Source organism: Mytilus edulis, chromosome 6, assembly GCF_963676685.1.
Source record: "Mytilus edulis chromosome 6, xbMytEdul2.2, whole genome shotgun sequence".
Classification (NCBI taxonomy): domain Eukaryota; kingdom Metazoa; phylum Mollusca; class Bivalvia; order Mytilida; family Mytilidae; genus Mytilus; species Mytilus edulis.
In genome coordinates this window covers 79676869-79695146 of record NC_092349.1, presented here as the reverse complement: position 1 = coordinate 79695146, position 18278 = coordinate 79676869, and the positions used below count along the sequence as shown (strand labels likewise).

Below are 18278 nucleotides of genomic sequence, written 5' to 3'. Positions count from 1 at the left end.
TTAGACACATTTTTAATGAACAACTTTGCAACATTGGTCAAAGGTGGAACTACCAGGATAGTTTTAAAGGTAATTGTCCAAATCTGTTCTACGATAGAAATATAAAAAAAAAAAAAACGCTATAAAGTATATGTATAACTGTCGAATCTTTTTAAATGTAAAACTGTCCCCATCTGTGATAGGACAGAACTGTCGAAATCTGTAGTAAACTAGCATTGTCTTAATCGGTTCTAGCGTAGAACTATCAACATCTGTTCTAGGCTAGGGTAAAACTGTCAAAATCTGGTGTTGGTAGAACTGTTCATATCTGTTCATGGATTTAAAAGTTCCAAAGAATATAAATCAGAGCAGTTTCTCCGATTTGTTTTTAGTAAACTTTTGTAAGAAGATATATATTGCGTATCATAAATCTATTTAGATTAAACGGAACAACACGTAAACATCAATATTATCGTAGATCGTCATCAACACATCAACAAATTATTTAGCCGGACCGGTTTGACAGCTCCTACAGAACCTCCGAAAACAAAATTAAAAAAGGAATTTAAAAATGGATGAATAAGTAAAAATGAACATTAATACACGAAAGCTATATAAACGTATTTTATCTACAAAAAAACCAGCTAGATCTATTTACGGTCAACTAGATCTGTACAAAAGTATATAAAAGTCCTATTTGGGCCATTTTTTCTCTTATTGTTGTTTTATTGCCAAATATCTTTAGAACTCATCTTTAGAAAAAAAAATACAAAATGGTAAAGCAAGAACATATTTTAAAAATTAATTAATTTTAATTTTTTTTCATTAGAGTTGGGACGTTTACACACACACACACACACACACATATAAACACAGACAGAGATTTCTCAATACTTTTGAACGTGATAACAAATAATAAAACGCATTTAATTTCTATTGCATTGTAAGTTTAAATTATTGCGTCAATACATGTAGTTGATCTAGAACTTCAACTGTGTAGAAGTTGTTTGCGACTTCGGAAAACTTAATTTGGATAGGCCGGATATGGTCTCATTGATATTAACCATACATTCCTTCGATATGAGATTCAGATGAACGATACCCTGCTAGAAGAAATTATTGAAAACGAGAATTCCGTTTTAACAGTTAAGGCGAGCGGAGCGATGCGTGAAATGTATGTCTTTCGAGTCAAAACTATAATTATTTACTGTCGCAGGGGTGTACGATCAGGTTCGAACCCTGAACAGGTAGAGTAAATATGGACACACCATATCGTAACAGTCATTGAAATAAACATTTTCTAGAAGGTTCAACACTGCAATTAGATCTTTTTAATATTGTTTTAATTATTACTATGGATTTGAAAGCGTAAATTCAAACCAAGTCCTATTGTCAATACACATATTCAAATTCACGATTGTACAGTCTACCGCGGACATCTTTATGTTGGAATTACACAAGATCCTCTTTTTCTCCGGATTTTATTGATATATTTACAGTAAATGCTTTCATATGTAATTTAAAAGGACGATTATAATACATAAATGTTTGATGAACTGTGTGTAATGTTATGATGAGTCTGTTTTGTGATACACGATTTTCTGTTTTGCGTTCTGGTGCTTCTGTCTGTACACAAAGTATACACCTACAAAGCGAAATAAATTCTTGATTCAATAATATGATTCTTTTTTGTAAGAACATTACGAGAACGTGTGAATTATAGTCAACTTTAAAGTATCTTACCCCATGAATTTTTAAAATGATAGAGGTCATTTGGGTGAATCAAAAGTCTTCCCAGCAGCAGGACATCACGACTCGTTAAGATGGTACCATCGCATAGCTTATAATACTTATTCGTTCAAATGAAGATTATTTTGAGTATTCAAAAACCAAAATAACTTATTTCCCCTCTTGACACATCGTCCCTATGGAATTGAAACTGGAAAATAATAAAACGACATTTTTAGTAGTGAACTTGTCAAAGGTATTAACAAAAAAAAACAGGTTGAAAACAAAACGACAAAAGAGATGATTTCGGCTTCCCAATTGTGAACTTTCCATTTCTATGTAGCAACATTAAGCAGCGCCTGCATACGGAGTATATATCTCCCAATTTATACGATATTCCCGGGCTTGTATTTCCTATCATGATTTCCCTGATAGAGGATTGCTACTCACAAGGAAGCTATTAAACCAAGAGTTCCAATGGTGAAGTTGAAATCATCCCTTCGTAAAATATACGGACGCCATCACGAGTTGGTCGACCGTTTTGGAATAACCGTTTCACAGATGATATCGAATATGTTCCTTATGTCGTAATTACAATACCCTTTCCCTTTTCACGATTGTGACCTACCGAATAAGACTATATTTTTTTAGGGGGGAGGGGGGGTCGTGTTGCTTAGTCTTTAGTTTCGATTAAGCCTTTATTCTACAGGGTTTTTTCTCCTGTTAGTGACACGGTTTGAAATTATTCCATACTGTAATTAATTTTGAAATTCAATCCTTCTAATTTGTTGTGATATAAAAGGTTAGAATATGATAGGTTACTAACAATTAATGGACGTGTATTCAAGTGGAGGGAAGTGTATAAATATAACTGCATGTATCTATATTTAATCAAACTATAGCAATTAAATATAACCAGTTAATAAATGCGTTACAAGATCACTTAGCTATGATATTAAAATTGAAAATGGAAATGGGGAATGTGTCAAAGAGACAACAACCCGACCAAATAAAAATCAACAGAAGATACATAGGTTTTAAAAGACAAATAATGGAACGAGAAAAAACTCACCAATGGCAATGACAGTAACGCCAATCAAAGCTGCCGTAACGACCAAGAACGTAGTATGTTTGTCTTCGTTTATCTCTTAAACATATTCAATAATAATAATAATAATGATAATAATAATAATAATAATAATAATAATAATAATAATAATAATAATAATAATAATAATAATAATAATAATAATAATAATAATAATAATAATAATAATAATAATAATAATAATAATAATAATAATAATAATGATAATAATAATAATAATAGCAATAGCATCAACAATACCAAATAGAATAATAATATGATGTAAATGTTTTTGTAAAATTCCGATGACCAATTTACAAAAAAATCTAACTCTTTTTGGGAAGTTGACCTCAGGGAAAATTAGTTGTACATTTTAGACTCCTTCTTTATCAATTGTGTTGCACTTTATACGTTTGTACATTTTTCCACATCCAAACTTATAAAATGCTACTGAAAGCCATCGGAAGCGATGAACACAATCATGCTATTTCTGTAAAATCTATTTAAACATTAAAAAATATTTATAGTGATCATGCAAGTTTGTGATTGACATTAATAAATTTTGAAAGCTTTAATCACTATTTCAAAATGCACGAACAATTCCAACGTTGGTACTTGCTATCAGTTATGAATAATACGTAATGGTGACGTGATAACGGTAGATATCATTTTGACTTTGATATAAGATCCTGTCCAACATACTGTTCGTAGGAAATTTGCAAATTATGTTGAAAACTTTCTATCTATTTCAGATTTCGTTAAGGTTAAGGATTTAATGTTTAATTGTTATAAAGGCTTAGGTTGTGATTATTCATTTTCTGGTCTTTTTATCTAAATAAATCTAAAAAGTATCTATCAAAAAGGAAATTTAACGATAAAAAATGTCCAATTTTGACCCAAAAAATATTTTCACAAAAAAAAAAAAATTAAAAAATTTAGATGTAAGCGGCACTCTTCCTAAGCACCTGATATAGTCTCCATTGCTTGGTGGAATTTGTGTTATCCCGCCTTTGGTTTTCCATGTGAAGGTACGTGGACTTGTTTGTCTTTTCTTCGAACTATGCCTTTATTTGCAATGACGTTGTCAGTTCCTTTTTCGATTACGAATTTAAAATACTCCATTGTTTCTCTCGCATTCATTGTGAATGCTGCATATTCGGTTTGAAATCACCAATTGATCGCATATATATTGTTTCTTTTCTACCGTGCCCGAAAAAATAAAATGGAGCATTTAAAGTATAAAAGGTAAACTATAATCTTCATCTCTAAAAAAAATAATACACAACTAATACAAACAAAAGAACAATACAAATATAATTTAAATAATCACTAAACATGCTTATTAAAAACAATATCAAACCGAAACGGAAATACTTGTTTTTAAAGAAAATATTTTGCTGTTCTGTTACAGCATCGGTCATAATTAGGCCATTTCATCCTCATATATAAATTTACATAAAATAAACATAAAAGTAACAAGAGCCTGAATCGCACACCTGTAACTATTTGCTTAAATCTTTCACCAATCGTTAGTTTTGCATCTCAATATATGATAATGAGGGGCTTAGAAGGCAATTCAAGTTTTCTTAGTATCTGTCATATTTTCTTTAAAAAATGCATTTTACACTTAAGGTCATAGTGGCTTTGTTTCTTGACGCAGAAATAAAACGCAAAATGTATACTAGTGACGCTAAAACTAATTTAGCCAAAGTTTGAATAAAACTGATTCCAGTTTCAAAGTAGAAGATGTTTTAAGAAAAGCAAACTAGATGAACAAATGGTGCCAAATTTTGAGATATAAGTCAAATATTGCATGTTATCCTATGTTCTATTTTAGTGATGGCTGCCATGTCTTCTGGGGAAATAGATTATAAAACACAAACTGTATTCTCAATGACCTAATTACAATAATTCAGCTTAGTTTTAGTTAATTTCAGTAGTTTTAGATGAGAATATTTTTTCAAGTTAGAAAACATGATAAAAAAATCTATTTAGCTTAAATAGGGTAAAAAGTGCAATAAAAGGGAGATTTTAGAGCCTATTTTGATCAGGTGTTGTACAAAAATGCAGTCATTTCTTATATTGTTGATTATATATATATGAATAGAGAGAATGAATTCAGGTTAAACAAGTAAAGAAAAAAAATCAGTGGGCAAATTGACTGTGTTGAAATAAATAGACCCTGAAAAGTCAAAGGGTCCTGTATTTACCTAATCAAATTACCTACCTTTGCAGAGTTCTCTTGAAGAGAAACACATTATAAACAAGTGGAAACATGTAAACAAATGCAGACAACAAAGTTATTTTACAATGTTTTCCATCTTTTATATTCAATCATAATGGGAAATGGATAAATTTTTCACAGTGATGTAAGCCTACACTTTTATATATGGTTAAGTTAGTTTGATGTGCTCATATATTGAAAATCTTTATCTAAAATAGTATTGAATATATCAACAAAAAACTGCAAATTTCCTTAAAATCATATATTTAAGGACAATAGCAAAAATATGAGATACCCGATGTGGCTGATAATTTCAGGGCAGGTAGACTCTGACATAATGACAACTTTAAAATCTTGTCTGATTTGATTTAAGAGATATAAGCAAAAAACTGCAATTAACCCCTATGTTCAATTTTATGCCTTGGCGGCCATTTTTTTACGAAACAGAAAAATAACCACGAACTTTATTCTAGATATCCTAAAAATAAAGATTAAGGTTGGTTGAATTGGGTTCACAAGTTTCAGAGAAGAAGATGCATAAAATAATTCACCCGAGAGATAACGACGACAAACGAGGACAGACGACGACGGATGCTAAATGATGACAAAAATTAACCTTTGGAAAGGTAAGCTAAACACGACGAATTTCATCTTGCTTTAGAAATACATATTCTGATTGACTATTTACGTGTATAAACGAGGAAAGGCCAAATTTGTTTATTTCTAAATCTTAAACCGATTGTATTGTTAAATAATTACACATGAATACATCATATACGTACCAACATCTGTGCAATTTAATCTTTTATTTAACTGAAGTATAGTATATGACAGCAAACTGCAAATTGTAGTGACGTTGTTATGACACTGACTTGTTAGAACAGGGGTTTTATAATGTACACTTGAGTTGAATAATATTCCTCTCGAATGTGACACTACGGTTACAGGTATCCAGTTGGTCTCCTACATAAACGATAAATAATACAAATTTAAATACAATATTCGAATTTAATTTTATAATGATGAACTGTTATTGTCTGTATACCCTATCCTTTTGTTTAAAAATAAAAATTAAATAATTTGAGTTCCCATTTAACTTTGCTCTCTTTTTATAGGATATTTTCGGGTTAAGTTTTATTGCGAGATGTACATCCATTGATTTAATAATCTTGTAGTTATTTTAGCAGCAGACATTATCACAGTCAAAAAAAATATAAGTTTCCTTAACAGTGTGACTAATCTAAATAAAAGAAATATCACATTGTCTATTAAATAAAGACAACAGTAGTATACCGCTGTTCTAAAGTCATAAATCGATTGAGAGAAAATTAATCCGGCTTACAAACTAAAACCGAGAGAAACATATCAAATATAAGTACGAAAAAACGAAAAAACAGAAACACTGAATTGCAACAAAAAAAAAAGGACAATGCAACACACAGAAACGAACTATAAGTTAGCAATTGCCATATTCCTAAATTGGTACAGCACATGTTAAGAAAAAAATGTGGGTTGAACCTGGTTCTTTGGCTAGCTAACCTCGCGCAAACATGCACGTGTTACCTCTCGCCAGTTTTTTTTATAAGTTCTCAAACTTAAAATCTTTCTGTAAAAACGTTTCACATTTCTGTATATAAAATCTACATGCTATAAATACTGGTAAATAAACTCATCATAGATACCAGTAATAAGAATATGAAGCTCAGAAATTTTGAATTTTATTTATTTGTTTTATCCTTTTGGTCTGAATTTTTAATATTTTCAACATAACGCATAAAAAGTACAGTAAATAATTTCATTATTACCCCGATTGTTATCTTGCATTTTGGTTTTGGATATACTTTGTAAAAACTGATCTTTAAATCTAATTCCCTCTGCCCATTTTGCTCAAGACTACTAAAAATTCCTGTCTTCGTTGGTACACCTATGAACGATAAAGAATATGTTTTTAAAATGGGGAAAATATAAGAAACTACAGACATAATGGAAGTTGATAGGTAGCAACAGTTTAACTTCAGTTATATATTGTGAGGTTTTCATCCTTATAAGTCGAAACATTTGAAATTTATGTTTGCAATGGTATCACAAGCCAATAGAAAGATACCCGTCTTAAATGAAAGGTGCAAAATGAACGACTCGGCTATTTTAAAACCATTTTTTTCTATTTTTTAGTTCATTTAAAAAAAAAAATATTTAGGTGTATTGATTTCAATTAACGCAATGCAATACTTTGTGTTTATTCATGATCTCCCAAATTACAGATACAATTATCTTAGAGCATACCTAGAAAATATCGATCATCTAAGATCAACATTTGACGGCTGGTATCCAAGCCAAACGAACACCAATATTCCGAATTAACATCATTTAGGTCAAACTGCATAATAACCAAAGAAAAGTTTTTGCATGGATCTTCAGATATTTCGTAATATTTTGAAGAGTTAGTTGAATAACCATTTAGTAATAATATGTTTCTATCAGGTCCTGCATCCCATCGACGTGTGGCTGTCTTGTCGCATTCTTCTTTTCTACCAACCATACACGTAAGTATTACGTCTCTACCAAACAAAACTGGATTTGTTTCTCGCTGCCATTGAACTGAGAAAAACGATGGAACGAAATAATTACTGGAGTCAACAGCTTATTTTAATTTGTTATCGTAATATGTAGTTTCTGTAGTTGAATCTATGATATGACAACGACATGATGTTTATGCTAATATTACACACCAAACAGTATTTTGTTACCAGATATGTGATTGTTCACATTGTGTTATTTTATATGTCAAGAATAAAAATAAATCCATATATATCATATTAACTACATGCAAATGCCTATCATAAAGCATCAACAAGTGACGGCTGGTTTCGAATATTTAATTATGACCTTTTTCAAAACCACGTTCAAAGCCGTAAACGATAGTTCGCTTTCGAAAATTCACGATGAATTTAAAGGTCGAAATTCGAAATACTATCAGAGAAGATAACAATGTGTTTTTTTTATTATTTACAAACCACATTGTACGATGCATAAAGGCTTGTTTGTTTACGTATACTTTAGGTGAATTGTTAGGGAATACGATACAGTTACAGTAATAACATTAACGGTACCAATTGTTCTGCACCAGAGGCGCATTTCGACAATACATGTCTCTTCAGTGATGCTCGTGGCAAAAAAATTTGAAATCCAAAGCTTATATAAAAGATGACGAGCTATAATCCAAAAGGTCCAAAACATATAGCCAAATCCGTGAAAGGAATCAGAGCTTTGCATGAGGGGATACATTCTTGAATTTATAATAATTTCTAACATTTTGTTATAGCAAATGTCAATAACACAAACAATCCGTAGTTTCATGCCAGTACCGAAGTACTGGCTACTGGGCTGGTGATACCCTCGGGGACTAACAGTCCACCAGCAGAGGCATCGACCCAGTGGTAGTAATTACATTAACGATACCAAGTTTTCTGGGTAGTAATGACGTTGTTAGCGTTTAAGGATATTTTTCGCGATGTCAAACTATGAGTAACTGTGACAAATCGAGAACAGATCATTTTTCAATTGATATGTATCACATGTATCATTCATACTGATTTAACTTTAAAACAGGTCCATGAACCCTATTTTCAAAAGGTCAATTTGGTTTGATTATGTACGAAGATTGTGCGTGCCAATTATTATAAACAAATCACCGATTTTGTAATATTTTATAATGAAATAGAAAACAAACATGCAGACAGAATGAAAGATACCAACTTGAATACACAATTCTATCAAAGTTAAAATAAAATGACAGCCAACTATTAAGACACGAAGGACCATGAAAAATAATATTGCAAATAAGACCTGACAATAAGATATTAATCTTTTATTGATGGGACTTGATGCAATTCTTTCGGGTAATAAAAATAAAATAAAAATGTTGTTCAACATATTTGATCGACTAAGTATTGTTATTGTTTATAATGCATTTTTCAGGATTATTGATTATGTTGTGGCAGTCAGTTGTATTGGTGGAAAGCCTGTGTGTAGTACTTATTAAACCACTCTTACCAAAATACCCATTATTTGAATATGCTACTAACTTACAAAACCCCATGAATTTTTAAAAGACTTCATACGTTTTTTCGTCTTCCGATTGTTTTGCACGTGTTCCTTACATTTTAAAAAAAATTCTATGTTTAGAATTTTGTACTCGTTTATCGTTTTATGATTTATTTTTTTTGTGCAAAGGCATTGTCATATAAATCTTCAAAAGAGACAAAATGACACAGAAATTAACAACTATAGGTCATCGTACGGCTTTTGACAATGAATAAAGCCCATACCGTGTAGTCAGCTTTACAAGGGCCCGAAGTGACAATGTAAATAATTCAAACGACAAAACTAACGGCCTAATCTATGTAAAAAATATAAACGAAAAACAAATATGTAACACTTAAAAAAACGACAACAACTGAATTACAGGCTCCTGACTAGGGACAGGCACATACATACAGCATGAGTCGGAGTTAAACCTGTTAGCGGCAATCCCAACCTTCACCTTAACCTGGGACAGTGGTGTTTGCGATTTATGAGTTTGATTGTCTCTCTGGAATCTTTCACCCCTCTTTTACAAGAACATTCAAAAGACAGAAACAAATGGTTCAAATTCAAACTATTGACCACACTCAGTTGTATAAGGAAATGGAACTCCTTTGCAAACAAATACATTATTATATCAGGACATTTTTTCTAAAAGTATGATACATGTAATACTACATGATGACTGTTTGCATTTGAATATATAAACATATTACCTGCTCCAACTGAGGCAAGGTTCACAACAAAGACAATGATCATTATCTTGATATTTACTGTAGCAAACAACTCTGACCAGAAGATTGCAAAGTCAATTCTCATTCTACCAAAAAGAATACAAAGTTATAACCAAATATTTATGATTATTTTTCCCCTTTAATATGAAACCAACACTTTATGAAGTTTATACGTTTGAATATATATAATATGTTTTATACGTTAAAAGTTGCAATCAAACGTTAAAGGTGTTTTCATATATTTTTGATAGACATTATGCAATATCGTTTTAAAAATCCGAAGAGCATTTTTTTACTTTTTCGTTCAACAAATTTCAAAAATTGAGAAAGGAGTAGGTTCAGTAAGACCCCTTTTTGGTCCCAAAATATAGCAGTTTTACAAAATTGTGAAAATGTAATCTTTTAGCTATTTACTGGAAAGAAGAATGCTTCTGCTACACAAATATGGGCTGTTTTTGACAATACAATGTACATATATCGGGAACTAGCATTATTAAGTCATGCTAAATCTTCACAATATTAGCATTTAGTTAAATTTTAGACGGTTCCCGTCCTAAATGAAAGTGGACGCATTTGTGTTCATTCATAATATTGAAATGTATGTTGTATTTGATGATAATACATAACATATATAGTTGAGGATGAACACGGATGCGGCCACTTTCATTTTTGACAAAAACCATCTGAAAAGTGACGTTTTTAGCATATTTGATAGATTTTTCATATTTAAGCTTGAATCGGAGCGTTTTTAATGACTAAATCAGTTAAAAATTCTCACAGAAACTAATTGAATCAATTGAAATAGACACTCACGTGTTTAAAAAGTGTCCAAAATCTTTCGTTAGATAAACCTGAATTTTGAGGCCAAAATCGGCCTTTACCGGACCTTCTCTTTTTTACACAGTACATGTTCCTTTTCCAAATTTGTGCAAAAGGGTATACCGACCTTTGTTATGAATGAACATTTTTAACCTTTAAAAAGAAAACGGTTTGACAAAAAGGATCATGGGATTTAATAAAAATTTAATTTAGTTAAAAACGAAAAAAAAATTGTATTGAAATACAAATGAGGAATGTTGAAATCGAATATTGAATATTGAAATACGAATCTTGCGAACGAACGTTGAATGTTGACAACAAATGTTAAAAAACAACAATAACAACAAATGTTAAAAAACAATAACAAAAACATGTTAAAAAAAAGCAAATGGTAAAAAAAAAAAAAAAAAAAACAAATGGTAAAAAAACACACAATATTGAATGTTTACTGCTGAAATCAAATGTTAAGTGTTGAAAATTGTGGTGTCCGGTTTGTGCCATTTAGTATTTTCGCCTGTTATATTCTATAGGGCGAAAATGCGACGCCGCGGAGTCAATAACGCGAAAACACGAAGTCGAAAACACGAAAACGCGTTCTATTTTTTCTTTCTAAATTCGCGTTTTGCTATTTCCTCTTTTGATTTAGCGATTTCGCGTTTTCGTGTTTTTTCGATTTCGCTTTTTTTTTTTGCATTTTCGTCATTTTGCGTTTTCTTTTTTTCGCGTTTTCTACTTTTTTAAAAGACAGATTCTTACTTACATGTATCTGTCCTATAGGAAAATTATTGCAATGACTCATTAATCACTATTTTCATTAAAACCTGAACAGCAATGCAAAATCTACAATAAGGATATACAACGAAATTGACATCGCCCTGAATATAACTATTTTTACAATTTTTTTTTTGTATGCTTGATAACAACAACAAATATAAAGTAAATGAAGAGATACTATAAGCAGTAAAAAGGATCACCAAGACATGATAAACATATAAAAAAAGGATTCGAGCATAAAAAAGTTGAAATTAGGTGAGATTAGAACCATGAATCATATTCTAGTCTACAATGTTGGACAGTGGCCAGAGTTAATTTAAACATGAACGTAGATGTAGATGTTTGAGATTGTGTTAATTTTCACGGTTCTGTAGTATGGCCATGTAGCTGTAAATTAATAGTGAATATCTGTTAATGAAAAACACAGTTGTATTCTCATGTCTTGTTAAGAGAGGAGTGGGAATAGATATTTATAAAAAAGCATAACACATTGTCATATATGCGTATTCATTTCATGCATAATGTAGTGTACCATGTTTTATTACACATGTTCACCAAAAGCCGACCCCGAAATCGAAACCAGAAATAGTAGTGAAGTAAATGGTAAATGTTTATGTTCTTTAATTAGCTGATTTTTTTTGTATTCGCTAATAATGTTTGAAATTTGAATCGCTACATGGAGTATAACTTAAATTTAACAATTTACATGAATCTATCAAGAAAGCAAAGTTAAATTCAACCAGTTGTAGATACTAATGATACAAGTTATATACTGTAAAGTAACGAGATACAAATGTATCTATGTGGTACATTAATCACGATGCAAGTTTCGTTGAAGGGAAAGAACTATACATAGTTATACAAAATGTGCAATAAGACTTTGAGCCCGATTACAACCTCATGAAAATTAATATCCATATCAAGGAAATGATATTTACCAGGAACGAATAAGACATGAATTCAACTTGTTCAGATTTATCAGTTAAACAGTAGATAACTTTAATGAGGTATATTTGATACTCGTGAGAGTGGTCAGCAGAGGACAGCCAGAGGAATAACGAAGCGATACTTATAAGCAAAATAAACTTTTAAAGGATTTGATTTGAATAAGATGTTACCCGACATTTGAAATAATGGATTTGATGTTTGATGTTAGCAAAACTTTACTTTTTAAAAGACTATCCATGAAACATTCTTCATCACACTTTTAGATTAATGATAACATGACTGTCAGCTAAAAAATTATAATCTATGAAGGGCGATTGGCCGAATATCAGTCATTGTTTTATAGTGGACATCGTCATATACACTGTATGCATACGCAAGACATAATAGACACAGGTAAGAAAACATGATCCATCAAATCTTGTTCCTGTGTCGTAACAATGACGTCGCGATGACTTACTGATGTTAAAAGCGATCGATCTACACGAGATATTACCATTTCCTCATGATTGTTACTAACTTGTCGATACCATTTATATATCTGAACATCCTATTGCAGCACCATATACTGTAAGGCAGCTACACAATCAATATGCAATAATCAACAATCAACGCAAATATGTCAATGAAAACAATCTTACAGGAAGAGTTTATGTAGAACATTCCATAAGACGAATGAAAATTTATAAAATAATAGGTTTACTTTATATACATAGTCGGAACTATATTGCACATATTGTAAAACAATAAGAAGCTATTTTCTTACGACGAAACTTGTTTCAATATAGATATACCTCATAAATAAATTGTAACAACATCTTAAATTATTTAACTTGCATAAGTGTACTTAACAGTGACAAACAATATATTGGTGTAAAAGGGTTGAGTTAATTAACATTATTAACATTTTATCATTTACCTCACTAAAATTTTTGGTTTCGGTTTCGATCTCGGTATCGTTTCGGTATTTGTATCGGCCTACAGTGAACAGAAGTTTTTAAAGTTTTAAATTGAATTGAAATTATTGTCAAAAAACTATCAATAGTATCTTATAATGTCCTTCGTATCTATATAGTAACATGTTTACCTAACTGGTTAGTTTTAAAGCATTTAAATGTAAGTTATCATACCTGTCCAATCAATACATGCATTATACGTTAATGCCGGTGTTCCGTTGTCTTTTGATATTGCTTTTGAAAAAGCATTTGCTTCTTCATGATCAGTTGCGTGAGATATAATTAGATTTGCTTGCTTGGCATATTTATTCATTTTTGTGAAAGGGTTAAAAAAAATATAAGGGACAACTAAATGTATCTATTTGTTTTAGTGTCCGCTTTCTCTGTGAAGACAATCAAAACCAAGGAGTAAACAAACACTCATAAAACCAAAAGACATTTACATCAACAGTTATAAACAATAAATAAGAAACAACACGAACTCCACTTAAAACCAGGAGTGAAATCAGGTGCTCCGGAAGGGTAATCAGACACAAATATAAAAAAAGATGTGGTATGATTGCCAATGAGACAACTGTCCACGGGAGATCAAAATGAAACAGACATTAACAACTATAGGTCACCATACGGCCTTCAACAATGAGCAAAGCCCATACCGCATAGTCAGCTATAAAAAGGCCCCGTTATGACATTGTAAAACAATTCAAACGAGAAAACTAACGGCCTTTTTTATATAAAAAGAAATGAACGAAAAACAAATATGTAACACATAAACCAACGAGAACCACTGAATTTCAGGCTCCTGAGTTGGGACAGTCACATACATAAATAATGTGGCGGGTTTAAATATGCTAGCGGGGTCCCAACCCTCCCCTAACCTGGGCCAGTGGTATAACAGTACACATAAGAACGAAACCTCTTTTACGACTATAAATAGACTATTTGTACGATAACATCTTGGATATCCTGAAACGGAATGACTTTTACTTTCTCTTTAATAGGTATTACTTATCTATTCATTACAACCAATGAATACACGCACAGCAACAACAAAATAACACACGAAAGCAAAGGAACAGCGCTTTTATTGGTTACAATCATAATGAGGCCTTCGACACGGAGCTACAAAAACTCTAAGCTCACTGCAATTGCAATGTTTATTTGTAATGACGTATTTCATGCACTTATTATTAGAAAGGTTTTTTTCTATCATATATTTTTTTTTATGCTACGAAATGATAACCATTGTATATATTGATGTTTGCTTTCGGTAATATTGTAGATGCATTGCTAATTGACTACCTTTATAAAAAAAAACATAAACTTGTGTCTGTTGCCTTAAATGATCAGAGTGTTACGGAAAAATGATAATATTGAAATGCAGCATGTCCATTTCTTTCCCAATAAGCATAGCATAAACATTCAGACCAGATAACTATTTTTTTTAACAGAAATAAATCAATTTTATGATAAGAGATAAACATATTTGTTTTAGAATATGGAAATTGGCTCCAGATATGGAAGATATCTTTGTGTACATGTTAAGATACAATTATAGATGGAAGCTATAGGAAATTTGGAAACGTCTAATGTCAACCACTGCTTTTTTTATTGGTACTAATATTATGTAAAAAGTATTATTGCTATTTTGTGCATTTTTCCTTTGATCTTTTTTTGTGATAATTTTTATATCATGCTACTCGCTTGAGATGGAAAATTATCGCTAGAAACTAAGCATGCACGTGGCGTGGCTAACGAAATTGACATGAAATTGACAACGTCGTCATAGGTAAAATAGCGATAAAAAGATTATCATTGTTCATCTCAACTCGATTGCCTTTCTCGCTTGACGGCTCAAGCGAGAAAATCAATCTCGTTGAGATGATCACCGATAATCTATAAGTACTGGCGAAATTTAAACAATTTATCCTGCAATTGGGTGTCCTACTATACAGATACAGCCCTACAGATATTGCTATGCTGTATCTGTATACTATACAGATATCGCTTTAAAGAGTATTGTTTGAACCTGTATGACCTCAGAATGTGTATTCCAGTTGCATTCCAATGACGATGACACTTGTCGATTTCAAAACTTGAATGTCTATGATTGTGTTACAAAATCAACCATGTCAATTTCAGCATGCATGTTTATTGAATTTCAAGTCTGAAGCGTAGGACAACTCGTACACTTCTGTTTCAAATTTGACAATGTTTTGTTATTTGTTTTTACTGTTGAAAGTAGTTGTTATGTTAAAATAGATAATTATACACCTTGAGCGATGTATTATTGTTGACCATTCGAGATTCTTTTTTTTGCGAACCCGTCTTCAGCGTAATGTGTGATTTTGATATTACTACGCGGGCCTCAAGGGATTACAAATTAAATATTAATTTAATTAATTAAATATGTTAGTGTTTGTGTCTTTCAAAACACAAACAATAAACAGAATTAATTGCAGGATAAAGACAATAACTGTTTAGTGTCTTTAAATATCAGCTGTATTTGTACTCGGCTCGAACAGGTGTAGTAGCTCGCTAAAAGCTCGCATACACCTTGTTTCCTAGCCTCGTACAGATACAGCTGATATTTAAAGACACTAAACAGTTATTGTCTATATATGCGGAAAATATAATGAGAAATTTGAAACTCCATACAAAAATCTCAGTCGCAAGGTGACATGATTATACGTAAACTGTATTGTTGCTTCACAGATCACGCCTCTTTTGTATAAACTGTTTTTTGTAGGATATTCATGTTGTTTTGGATACTTGTCTCATGGTTTTGTTATACCACAAAGGCTTTTTAGATTTTTCCGTTCACTTTATGTAAAATGATTTTAATTGAGGTGTTACATGATGAATTACAACTGTTACAATATATTTAATGCAAAAGGAGCATGTCAACAAGGGTCCGTATGCGCAACGAAGTCATGGCAAAATATTCAATGCTTTGAGGGTGGCCATTGTCCGGTAGATGTAGATTTAGTGCACAACGCAAACTTACCTGGATAATGAATGTCAACTTCAGGAAATAATCGTCGGCTTGGGTAAATTATGAATCGTAGTTATGACCTGCAGAAATCAGTAAACGATTGTTCTAGTTCTTTAACACTCAACATATCAGAAATGTATTCGTTATACCCTTAAGAGACATTAACTTACTAACTATTTTCAAATTATAACTATATAAACAAAACAGATTTATTTATATACTGTAGCGTTTGTTCGCATTTTTAAAAGTAAACACAATCGACCCTGTTTATAAGTATTGAGTGCAGAGATACTATTAATAATCTTAAACCTATTTATAGTATTTGCAAAATATGTTAACTGTTAAGTGTGGATTTTTATCATATTGATCATTTATTTTAGATAGGGTAGAAAAGCTACATTTTATTTGTTGAATACGATTGATGATGATGTTATAATACTGATACTTAAATGTTGATATCCTTATTTATTTGATACATATGTAACAAGTATTGTGAATTATGGGTGTGAGATATGGGGTTTTCATAAGGAATGGTATTTAGAAACGCTACATTTATTTTATTTAAAAAGAATTTTTAAAGTTAAAAAGGGACTGTAAATCATATGGTGTATTGAACTTTGGTGTTTACAATTATATGTTATATATTGTAAGAATGGTGCTTTACAGGTTTAAATTATTAGAATCTAATAATTGTATCTTGAAGAGTATTTATGAAGATACGAATCTAGTTTTGTTAAACCGAATGATAAAATCAACTGGAGTTGTCAGATAAGATTCATACTAAACAGGTATGGGATTAATGATATATGGTTAGCACAAAGTGTTGGTCTATTAAATTCTAATTCGTAAACTAAAACGAACATAAAATATTTATCAAATAATCACAAACTCTTACATGGGAGACGCCACTTGCAGAGACAAGCGCACATTTTATTATAAATATGAGCATAATATTGTGGAAAGTTCATATAAATACACAGGTATTAAGCAGCGTGTACATGTACTGGTTTCCCCATTCTAGTGGTCTACATATCTGAAAATAAATAAAATAATTATTAATGTTATTTAGTTGGCAAAATGCCACTGTACACTTTGACTGCAATGACCCGAATGACTTAAAACAACACTCGTGTATGAACTCAATATCCCAATCGAACCGACCTTACTATAATTAACTAAAAACTAGTCAACTATAATTCTAACATGACGTCCTTCAAATGCTTTGAGTACACACCCGTGGTAAAATATGAATATATTGTTTGGGCTGTTCCGATCGTACTCCCACGTCATAATATTTTTTAATGAAGGAGCTACCCGACGTCATAGAACGATGACGTCAGAATATAAGCATTTTACGGGAAAAAAACACGCTTGTGAAACCGAAAATCATCACAATAAGGAAACATTAACAAATGAAGCTAAAATGTGTGATAAAGCCATTTTTGATACATATTAGACGTTGGCACTCACACCACATCTTCATATATCTATATAAGTAAAATTATCATTTAAATTCAGCAAAACCAATCTAAATACTTTATTGTAAATACTCTTAGTGCGTAGCTAAATTTCAAAAAATTGTCCAGAAACGGGTTAATTTCAGTAAAAAATACCAAAAACAGTAAATTGTTATTCAGTCTTGTATTACAGCATGTTAACTCAAATAATTGAAGAATTACTAAACATAAAACCAAGATGTGTATTTTTTCAAAAAATAACGTTATTTATATGACATAATGTAACGTCATGATAATGATCACGTCACGTTCTAAGCAAGTTCCGCGCTTTTCAATTAGCTAACGTCAAGCACTTTGCAGTGTTTTGAAGAAGAAAAAAAAAGTTTAGTTTTTGCAAAACAGCACTATACTTAACAAAATTTCAAGTCAGTTTTATTTATTTTCGGATGGTGATCCTAGATCAAATCAAATATTGCATTGGATAAAAAAAAAAAGAA

The 18278-nt window shown here is 31.2% G+C and overlaps 1 protein-coding gene across 1 annotated transcript; it reads right to left on the bottom strand.

The window, feature by feature from the left end:
• Positions 1-1376: 1376 nt before the first annotated feature.
• On the bottom strand, positions 1377-7776 carry LOC139526832 (uncharacterized). The gene is made up of 5 exons (XM_071321981.1): positions 7302-7776; positions 6824-6942; positions 5801-5981; positions 2780-2854; positions 1377-1624 (listed from the first exon to the last, which is right to left on the bottom strand). Exons 1-5 carry the CDS (start codon positions 7555-7557, stop codon positions 1548-1550), a joined length of 708 nt encoding a protein of 235 aa, XP_071178082.1. The 5' UTR covers positions 7558-7776; the 3' UTR covers positions 1377-1547.
• Positions 7777-18278: the final 10502 nt, after the last annotated feature.